Source organism: Molothrus aeneus, chromosome 16 (genome assembly GCF_037042795.1).
Source record: "Molothrus aeneus isolate 106 chromosome 16, BPBGC_Maene_1.0, whole genome shotgun sequence".
NCBI lineage: Eukaryota > Metazoa > Chordata > Aves > Passeriformes > Icteridae > Molothrus > Molothrus aeneus.
This window is the reverse complement of record NC_089661.1, coordinates 13,214,952-13,225,362: the sequence shown is the minus strand read 5'-3', so window position 1 is coordinate 13,225,362 and position 10,411 is coordinate 13,214,952. Positions and strand designations below refer to the sequence as shown.

The window sequence follows — 10,411 nt, the reverse complement described above, 5'->3', positions numbered from 1 at the left end:
AGGACACCATGGCCACCTCTGCCCTGTGGGGTGAGGCATGGCCCTGGGGTGGCCGAGAAGAGCCCACAGGTCTCCTGTCCCTCTGTACCACCCCTTCCAAAGCACCCACCTGAGTGCAGCTGTGGTGCTGAATTTTGGGGATCTTCACCAGGACAAGGCACTCCTGGGGAAGGGGATGCCATCCAAAGGAAAAGGGTTTCTCTTGTATTCCCATCCATGCTTGGTGTCCCATTGCCTCCCATCCCCCCAGGTAATTGCAAATCTCCATCTCAACAAGCTTTTGCAGGTTCCTCCTGCTGCTCTTCTCCTTTGTTCATCCCACAGCAGGAGTAATGAGGGGGGGGGGAATAATGCCTGGGTCCCCTTCAGTGAGACCCATATGGGCAGTTTGGGGAGGGAGCCTCATCCTCAGTGGGATCTTTGCAGCTCCCTGATGACAAAGAGCTTGCTGGTGTGGCCTGCAAGACCTTGACTGCAGGCCTGAGTCGTGCCTCTATGATGCTGGACAAGGGGTATTCCATGGAGAACAGGCATTTTGAGCCTTTTTTTCCCCTGAGATTTTTTTTTTTTTACCTGTCACTACAGTTTTCAAACGGCTGAGATTACACATCCAAGGTCCCCACGCTGAAGTCTCTGTGCTTCCAGCCGGCAACAGATTGCGAGTGGCTGCTGCTACTTTACTTACAGGACTGCTTAATTAACTTGATTAATCAGCCCGTGTTCGCACAACACTCTGGAGACGCGAAGCCCTCTGGTTGCTGCTGCCTGCTGCTCTGCGGCCGCTGCCCTCCCCTTTATTCCCGACCAGTGTCGGATGGTCACAGGCAAGAAGGGAATTGCAGAAAGGCAGCCTGGGCTGGAGCAGCCACGTCTCCTACTCCAGCAAGGTTTGGAGCAGAGAATAGCAACAAATATTGCTCAAATCTGACCAAACCACTGCTCCCATGGTGTGCCCTGCCAGCAAGGGGCAGGATGGAGAGCAAGGACCAGGCTCCCCTGCTTGACTCGATGAGCCAGAGCTAGCGGAGCGTTCCCTTCTCCCCGGTCCCGCTGCCACCGTAGGCACACGGGCTTTAACAGTGCCCGGTGGCGCCGGCGGAGTTCCCGGTTGCCCGGGCGGGTCCAAGGGCCGAGGGCCTGGTGGCGGCCGGCAGGAGCCTGTCGCCGCCGCTTGCTGACATCAGCAGTGAACTTGGCCCCGCGTCCCGCTGGTCCCGCTCCCGGCCGGGGTCACCGGTGCCCGCCCGGCCCAGGGGCGCAGGTGACATGCGCCCCACGTGCCCCGAGCCGGGCAGCACCACGGGCGGGCTGAGCAGCATCCCCGGGACCCCGCGCCGCGCCCGCGTACCCCCTTCCCTCGGGGGGCTGCATCCGCCCGGCTCCCACAGACACGGGGGGCGAAAGGGCCGGGACCCCCACCCGCGGGGCTTTGTGTGACTGGCGTGGAGGGGCTGCACGGGGACAGCGGAGCAGCGCGGAGTGCGGCGGGGACGGGCACGGCCCGGTCCCCGGAGCAGCGCAGGGGCCCGGGGGCCGCGCCCCCGCCTCAGCCCCATTCGCTTCCCCCCCCACCCCAATATTTTCCCCCCCGTCGAGGCGGCGGGGCGGGGCGAGGCCTGAGGGGCGTGGTCAGGCGTGGCCAATCGGAGCGGCGCACTCCGAAAGTTTCCTTTTATGGCGAGGCGGCGGCGGCGGCGGCCCGATATAAAGCGCGCGCGGGCGGCGGGCGGGAGCCGCCGCGAGCTCTGCCTGTCCTCACCGCGCGCGCGCCCCGCTCCCGCCGCCGCCTCGCGCCCGCCCCAGCTCCGACCGCGCCAACTCTCTAAAGGTGAGAGCGGCACCGCGACAACGGGGGATAGGACAGTAATAATATTAACGAGAACAGTAATGAGCCGGTGTTGTTACGGATCTCGGTGTGATCGGGGTTGTTGGGACACGGCGCGCCCTTTGTGCGCTGGCGGGGTGGCGGCCCCGTAGCGCGCTGCCGCGTTTTAAGGGCTAGAGACGCAGCTCGCGGTTTAAGGCCGGTTTCGGGGGTGATTGCTTGCGGAGGGGGGTCGCGCCCCTGCCACCCGTGGGGCTAATCCGCCCCGTAAGAGGATTGCTGGTGCGGACGGGGGGAGCGGGCGGCTCGGCTGCTGTGTCCCGGGAGCGGCGGCGCGGACGGGGGGCGCGGGGCTTTGTCTGTTCCGCGGAGCCGCCCGTGCCGGGGTCGGGGCCCGGGGGCGTTGTCCCCCGTGAGGAGGGGCGCGGCGCCCCCGCCTCGCACATAGGAATAATCGTGGCGGCTGTTGCTTGCGGGGAGGGGGCGGCCCCCCTACACGGGGCGAGGCTTTGGATCGGAACAATGCGGGGTTGGGGGGCGCAGGGGGGACCCCCCCTGTGCCCGGAGCGCAGGTGCAGGCGGGCTGCCCGCTCCGACTACACTTCCCAGGCTGCCCGTGCGGGGCGGCACATGTGCGGCAGCTGCTGCCGCCCCCCCACCACCGGATTACACCGGAGCCGCCGGGGCTGAGCCTGGGCGGGCGGCAATTGCATAAGACGCTGGCTGTAATCCCGCCCGTGGTGCCGCCGGTCGATGGGGCAGAGCCCCGGTCACGCTTGACTAGTGAACTGGGCGTGGTGGCCAGCGCTTGTCCTGCTGCGGCTCCTTGCAGGGGCTGGCTGAGACTTTGGGGTCTGTGCATGCAGAGGGGGCGAATCCCGCTGGCCGTGCCTGGCACACGGCGGGCACCGGGCGTTACCCCGTAGGCTGGGTGGGCGCGCCAAGCCGCGCTGACTGGCACATGGCGGGGCTCTGAACAGAGCACCGGGCGTGACCGGCGGGGCTGTGCGGAGGTGTTGAGCCCCGCTGGCCGGCTCAAGGCGGGGCACCGGGCGTGACCGGCGGGGCTGTGCGGAGGCATCGAGCCCCGCTGGGCGGGACGCGGCGGGGCGCTGGGGTGTGGCGGCCACGCCCGCCCGCTCCGGGGAGTGGCCGCCGCCGTCCCCCCGACAGCCGGTGGCGGGCGAGGCGCGGCGCGCTCCATCCATTGCCTTTTATGGTAATAATGCGAGAGGGCGCAGGGACTTCCTTTGTCCCAAATCCGCGCAGTGCCGAAATCTGGGAGGCGTCGCCCCCTCTAGCGGGCGCCGGGCGAAGCGGAGCGGCGCCGGCAGGAAGGAAATGGGTGGGGAAGGCCTTGGCGGCATCGCCTGCGCTTCCCGCCATCGCCTTCCCTTCCCGCCTGCCGCCGCGGGACGGGGCTCGCCGTGTGAGGGGGGATGCTCACGTCTCCTTCTCTGCTCTCCTCCTCCCGCAGCCAGCCATGGATGACGATATTGCCGCGCTCGTTGTTGACAATGGCTCCGGTATGTGCAAGGCCGGTTTCGCCGGGGACGATGCCCCCCGTGCTGTCTTCCCATCCATCGTGGGTCGCCCCAGACATCAGGTAGGTGGCTGGTTGTGCTTATTGTCTAACAAAAGAGAGGGGTTTAGGTGGCAAGAAGCCCTTTTATTTGGCTTTGTACCTTGAGAGGCCTGTGCAGTGCAGCACAGCTGGTGGGGAATCCAGCCTCCTCCAGAGCCTTTGTGCAGTGTCAGAACAGCTGACTGGATGCCTTTCCTGATAGGTGACAGCAGAGGGACAATAATTAGAGACTTAGCTTTGAATGAAGGGAGTTATCCACTCTTCAGCTGTACTTACCACATGGTCTTTGTTCTGCAGGGTGTGATGGTTGGTATGGGTCAGAAAGACAGCTACGTTGGTGATGAAGCCCAGAGCAAAAGAGGTATCCTGACCCTGAAGTACCCCATTGAACACGGTATTGTCACCAACTGGGATGACATGGAGAAGATCTGGCATCACACTTTCTACAACGAGCTGAGAGTAGCCCCTGAGGAGCACCCTGTGCTGCTCACAGAGGCTCCCCTGAACCCCAAAGCCAACAGAGAGAAGATGACACAGGTGTGTAGAACTCTGCAGCTTGGAGCTACAGCAGATAATTGCTGCAGGCCAGCTTTCCTCTTCCATGTTGTCCTCTTGTTCTTCACCACTATTCTCCCTTTTTGCCATCTTTACAGGGTTTTCCTTTCCTGACCTGAGTCTCCTCTTTGCTGGACCTTGACAGGTTTTGTTTGCTCTTCTAAGCTGGCTTTCTCTGAGACTGAACTAGCAACTTGTCTAACTGCTGTTTCTGCCTAGGCACACTAATCCATTTACAGCCCCTGAGTGACTATACTGTAGATTACTTGGCATTTGTTTGTTTCCTTGCTGTGATATGTGGATGGGTCTCTAGCAGTGGTGTCCCTGCTCAGGCTCTGACCTGGCAGGTGTGGGTGGAGACCAGGTGAGATAAGCATGGACTTTAAAGGCAAGTGTAGAGATGCCTCTTGTCTAGGGGCAAAAGTAAGACCATTTGCATGGACTTGGTTAGGGTGTGTAGCAAGAGCCCTGTGTTTTGCTGTTGACTCAACCCCTCCTTTTCTCTGCCTAGATCATGTTTGAGACCTTCAACACCCCAGCCATGTATGTAGCCATCCAGGCTGTGCTGTCCCTGTATGCCTCTGGTCGTACCACTGGTATCGTGATGGACTCTGGTGATGGTGTTACCCACACTGTGCCCATCTACGAAGGCTATGCCCTCCCCCATGCCATCCTTCGTCTGGATCTGGCTGGCCGTGACCTGACGGACTACCTCATGAAGATCCTGACAGAGAGAGGCTACAGCTTCACTACCACGGCCGAGAGGGAAATCGTGCGTGACATCAAAGAGAAGCTGTGCTATGTCGCCCTGGATTTCGAGCAGGAGATGGCCACAGCTGCCTCTAGCTCTTCCCTGGAGAAGAGCTATGAACTCCCTGATGGCCAGGTCATCACCATTGGCAATGAGAGGTTCAGGTGCCCTGAGGCCCTGTTCCAGCCATCTTTCCTGGGTAAGTCAAACTTTGCTAGGATACTGTGTTGCCCCTTAATGTTCCTTCTGTGAAGGGTGACCTGGAGACCATGGCAGTGATGTACCATGTTTTATTTCTGATCTGTAGCAAGACTTGTGCTGCCCACACCAGTCAGCCTCACTTCCTACACAGCTTTAAAGCTGTTTGAGGGACTTGGGTCAATAGAGCCAAAGATTGAATCTGTCCCAGCCATGGCTCTGTAGTGTCTTCCTGCTGAAAGGACCGGTGGTCTCTTGGTTGCCTGTAGTATCCTCTTAGGCTTCCTTGACTTTGTCTGAGCCCTTGTTGACTTGATACTTCTGTTTCTTCACAGGTATGGAGTCCTGTGGTATCCATGAAACTACCTTCAACTCCATCATGAAGTGTGATGTGGATATCCGTAAGGACCTGTATGCCAACACAGTGCTGTCTGGTGGTACCACAATGTACCCTGGCATTGCTGACAGGATGCAGAAGGAGATCACAGCCCTGGCACCCAGCACAATGAAAATCAAGGTAGGATGGAGTTGAGGGAACATCTCACCACCACTGTGGGGCTGAAATGTGCAGCACGTGTGGAGGGTGAAATGCTGGAGTCGTGCTGCAAAAAATACAAACCATGTCTGTCTGGTACTGCCTTAATGGCCTTGGGCTGGACAGGGTGGCACCCACCCAACTGCATGAATAATGGGATTAGAGTAAAGACTGACTGCAGAGGAGGGAGGTGGGTGTGTGAGGCTGTGTCTTGATCCTGTTTGGACTTCATGGTATCTTGGCCAAGGTTAGATAAGGGAATTAGGCAGCTCCATCTTGCAGGGCCGTGCGTGGGCTGTGAGCGTAGCGTGATGCTGTGTCTGACTGGTTCCTCCTCTTTCCTGCAGATCATTGCCCCACCTGAGCGCAAATACTCTGTCTGGATCGGGGGCTCCATCCTGGCCTCCCTGTCCACCTTCCAGCAGATGTGGATCAGCAAGCAGGAGTACGATGAATCCGGACCCTCCATTGTCCACCGCAAATGCTTCTAAACCGGACTGTTTCCAACACCCACACCCTTGTGATGAAACGAAACCCATAAATGCGCATAAAACAAGACGAGATTGGCATGGCTTTATTTGTTTTTTTTTTGGCGCTTGACTCAGGATTAAAAAACTGGAACGGTGAAGGTGTCAGCAGCAGTCTTAAAATGAAACATGTCGGAGCGAACGCCCCCAAAGTTCTACAATGCATCTGAGGACTTTGATTGTACATTTTTTTTTGGTTTTTTTTAATAGTCATTCCAAATATTATAATGCATTGTTACAGGAAGTTACTCGCCTCTGTGAAGGCAAAGCCCAGCTCGGAGGGAGTCCACCAGTTACAGCTGGTGTTAGGTTATAATTGCTTGTCTGTAAATTATGTAACCCGACAAGTGTCTTTTTGTATCTTTCCGCCTTAAAAACAAAACACACTTGATCCTTTTTCTCTTCGATTTGTCAAGCAAGCAGCCTGTGTTCCCCAGTGATAGTTGTGAATGAAGGCTTTACAGTCCCCCCACAGGGTCTAGAAGTGGTGCCAGTATGTGGGGGAGGGAGGGGCTACCTGTACACTGACTTAAGACCAGTTGAAATAAAAGTGCACACCATAGAGGCTTGACTGGTGTTGGTTGTTTATTTTCTTTCTTCTCATGCCATATTTTGACAGTTGCTCCCTGCTGGGATCTCGCCCTGCCAGGCTGCACAGCTCTGCTATCGGGCTGGGGGGATGCTGGTGCTTCAGGGCACAAGGCAGATGGCTCTGGGTGATATGGGAGGGGTAGAACTGAGCCTGCCAAACCTGTGGGTCTCCGAGGTTGCTGTGGGCTGGAGTTCTCCAGATACTGCCAATGTGTGCCACAGGAAGCTGCTGGAGGAGCTGGGCTTAATAGGGAATTCACATCTTCCCAAATGTTGCTCTGTCACCCTCCTCAGTGTTTTATATCTTAGGCTGGACTGATGGAAGCAAGTGGGGCGTGCTGATCCCATAACAAAGCCTAAGCAGCTGCCTTCTTCCACCAAGGCTCCTTTGACTAGTCTCAGCTCTACATTGGGCAGTGTCCCTGCTTCTCCCTGCTCCAGGTATCAGAGCTTGCCTGTCCTGCTCCCAGTTTGCCCTGGGAGGGAGGCCTGGGTTCAGGTAGGGAGACTCATACCCTGGCAGTGTGCTGGCTGGGTGTGGAGCAGCTTTCAGGTGAAAGCAAGAGAAAGTCCTGTGAAGTGCAAAAAATTGACTTCAGAGAGCAGGGCTCTGGAGTGTTACGTGGGCGGGGCTGGGAAAAGGTGCAGGAGGAAGGAGGAAGCTTCGGCAAGATGAGTGACACAGCTCCAGTGCTGGTACCTGCCTCCAGCCCAGCCTTTGCCAGGAAGGTTGTGGGCTTACTGACTCTCTACCCATCCTTTGAGCTTCCAAACCCTCTGTGAAGCTTCAGCCTTGTTTGTTCAGCTTTGCTGATTTTGTGGAAAAGAACAGGGATAATCCTCACAAAGCTGGGACCCTGTTGGGTACAGCGATGTCCACAAGTCCCCAGAGCTGGAGTCACATCTGTGGAAAGGAGACAGAAGATTGAGGCTACTGGGTCAGGAACCAGGAAAAGCTGAGCCAGGCAACTGTTGCCAGCTCCGGGAGACCAGACCTGGGAGTGTATTCAGGAGTGAAGCTTCCCAAGGCTCTGCCACCCTCGCCTGCCTTTGAAGAGCAAATGTCTGTGATTGTGTCATGCTCGAAGCAGATGAAAGGCAGGGAACAGGCTCTAGTTCCTCTTTAATCCTCTGCCTGGCCTGCTACTGCTCTGGCATCATAGCCTTCTCAGGGTGGACCTGCCGGTTTCTGCCCTTCATCTCCCCAGGCTCCCTCCTGGGTGCAGTGGGAGCCTGGCAGGGCTGGAGGTGCAGACACTGGGCTGAGCTGGTGAGTACTGGAAGCACCAGTTTGCAAGAGAGGAGGTGAAACTGGTTGGAGTAAGGCCCAAACTAGGCTTATAACCTGGGGAAATGGGGTGAGGAAGAGGCAATGGCAGCTCCTGGGGAGGGAGTTGGTGGGAGCGGGGTAGGAAAAAGGCCAGCAGCCAAGAAGAGATGACAGCAATAGGGAAATGGGGTGCCTTTCTTCAGCCTCTTCTGAAATGGTCACTGATTGCTGTGGGAAAAGGTACTGAGACACAAAGAATAAAAGAAACTGGTGGTGAGAAACCAGTGAGCAGCAAAATGCCCAGGGCTGAGAGCAGGTCAGGTGAGCAGAGGTGTGGGCACAGGGAGACTGGTGCAGAGCTGCTGGACACAGGGCAATCAGGATGATTTTCATGCTCCACAGCCAATGGAGGTGTGCGGTTAGTTAACACTTGGCAGGGCTTTTTTTCCTTTCTTCCCATTTCATTTGCTGTTTTGGGTAACCAGCCCCTCAGTAAAATGAGGCTGAGCCTTCCACAGCCCTTCCCAATGCCTGTCCAGTGTGCGGCCATGGTGTGCACAGCCACACTGCAGGCTGCTCCAGCAAGGCTCCATTTATCCCTCCTCTGGGCCATTACATGCTGGAGAAAAGAATGTGGTGCCGGGCAGGGACAACTGCAAGCATTACTCACTGCTCCCAACTCCAGCGAGCACGGGGGAGCCCAGAGTGGTTTCTTCTCAAGAATGTTGAGTGCTGAAAGAGAGGGGATTTTTAAAGCAGTTTCTCTGCCATGGAGTTTCAGAGGGCTCTATTCACCCCTCGCTATTTCACAGAGGTGGGGAATGCCGAGAGGCCTGTCAGGGAGAGCAGTAGAGGAGCCATGTCCTGGCTTTGTTAGACTCAAAGGAGAAGCTGTGTAGGGGATAATCAGTGATCTCTCTCCTCCTCTGCTCCAGCACACAAATAGCCAGGGGTTGTGGGGAGACCAGAAGCTTTAAGATGTCCACCCACAGGCCAGGCTGAGTGTGCCCCCCTGTCTGGCTCAGCCATGGTGATGTTCCCAGATTCCTCAGGCTGCAGAGACAGTGGGACTTGGCTCTAGATCCTTCCGAGGCACCCAGCCCTTTCCTACCTCCCTGCAGCTGCCCCAGGAGAGATGGCTCAGCTCAAGAGAGCTGAGCAAACATGTTTTACACCCTTTCTTCCCTCAGAGTTCCCAACTTTCCCTCCTGCTGGAGACAGTCTCTGGCACTTCACCTGCAATTAGCTGATGACCTGGAAAGTCACCTCACTGAGCTGCTTATGGAATCAAGCCACCGCCGGGAATTAGTGATGTCCTTGGCAAAGGAGATGGTTGCAGCTCTCGGGATTTAGCCCTGAAGGGCCTCATTGTCTCTCAGCTGTGTCAGGGACAGTTGACCAGAAACGGTCCCTGGATGGGGAGGGTCCTGTTCTCTCGTTAGTGAGCATGTGCTCCTCCAGGAGAAGTGCCAGCTGGCTGTGTGGGAAAATTCCAGGGAATCTCAGAGCATTCAAACTGAATTGGCCTCTTTGCAGAAGTCCCCTTGGAGGATGCAAAGCACCAGCTTTAGAAAATGGCCATTCCAAGGTAACCATTCAGGGATGGGTCTGTGGTATGGGCTGTGCTCAGAGGAGGGGCAGTCTTGGTCCCTGAAGTCGTTCTTTGCAGGACTGCTGACCTGGAGCCTGCCCTGACTTGCATTATACCCATCTGTAATCCACTTTAGCAGGCCTTACAGTATTAAACCATATCAGGGATTGAGAATCACTTCCAGCAGTGGAGCTAGAAATCCACCCAAGCATACCAAGTGCTGTGGCTGCTACAGCCCAGCTGGGCTTTAGTCAAGCTGACAAAAAGATGTTCAGGCTATATCAGTCTTAAGAAGAATCAGAGGAGAGAATTGAGACAAGACTTTCCGGAGGAAAAACACATAAAATCCCCAGGACAGACTGGCCTTGAATGTTAAGATATTTTGTTTTAAAATACCTTGATAGTGGCATTAATTTGTTTGCCTTTCTGGACTGGGACAGCATGATATGTGCCTTGCCTTGTTTGGGCTAGGAAAATGTGTATTGGTTGTAAGACGACCAAAAGTCTACCCACATGAAGAGCATTCCTGAAGTGAGGCACAGCAAGGAGGGTTTCCTCTATCACTGTCTGGCCACCTCCCAGGGCTATGAAAAGAAATGCCAGAATTCAGTGTAGATGTTCAATTCCTTCCTTCTTTACTGCCCACTTCTGCCTCATGTTCAACCTCCGTGTCTGATCTGCACCAACACACTGCTCGTTTATTTGGTGGATCACAAGTCCAAATGCAGCTCCTCTTACAAAGCCTTGTTTCTCCTCAGTTCCACCCTCTGTTCCCAGTCCTTATTCGGGGCGGTCAGCTGTTCTGTGGTCACTGTATACCCCAGGGCTGGAGGGAACCTATGGCTACTCTAAACTTCAGCTGCTTCAGCTACCCTGGCTCTCTCAGGGCCTTCCCTCTGCCTTTGGGACTCACTGATGGTTTTATTTATCATTTGCATTGGAAATGCAGGTCTCCTCCACCCTGGTCTCTGCTTTCCCTGGTG

General features: G+C 56.4%; 1 protein-coding gene across 1 annotated transcript; it reads left to right on the top strand.

Moving 5' to 3' along the window:
* Positions 1 to 1,732: 1,732 nt before the first annotated feature.
* On the top strand, positions 1,733 to 6,547 carry ACTB (actin beta). The gene is made up of 6 exons (XM_066560588.1): positions 1,733 to 1,828; positions 3,303 to 3,431; positions 3,708 to 3,947; positions 4,477 to 4,915; positions 5,250 to 5,431; positions 5,797 to 6,547. The coding sequence occupies exons 2-6, from the start codon at positions 3,309 to 3,311 to the stop codon at positions 5,938 to 5,940; spliced, it is 1,128 nt and encodes a 375-aa protein (XP_066416685.1). The 5' UTR covers positions 1,733 to 1,828; positions 3,303 to 3,308; the 3' UTR covers positions 5,941 to 6,547.
* The last annotated feature ends 3,864 nt before the right edge of the window (positions 6,548 to 10,411 follow it).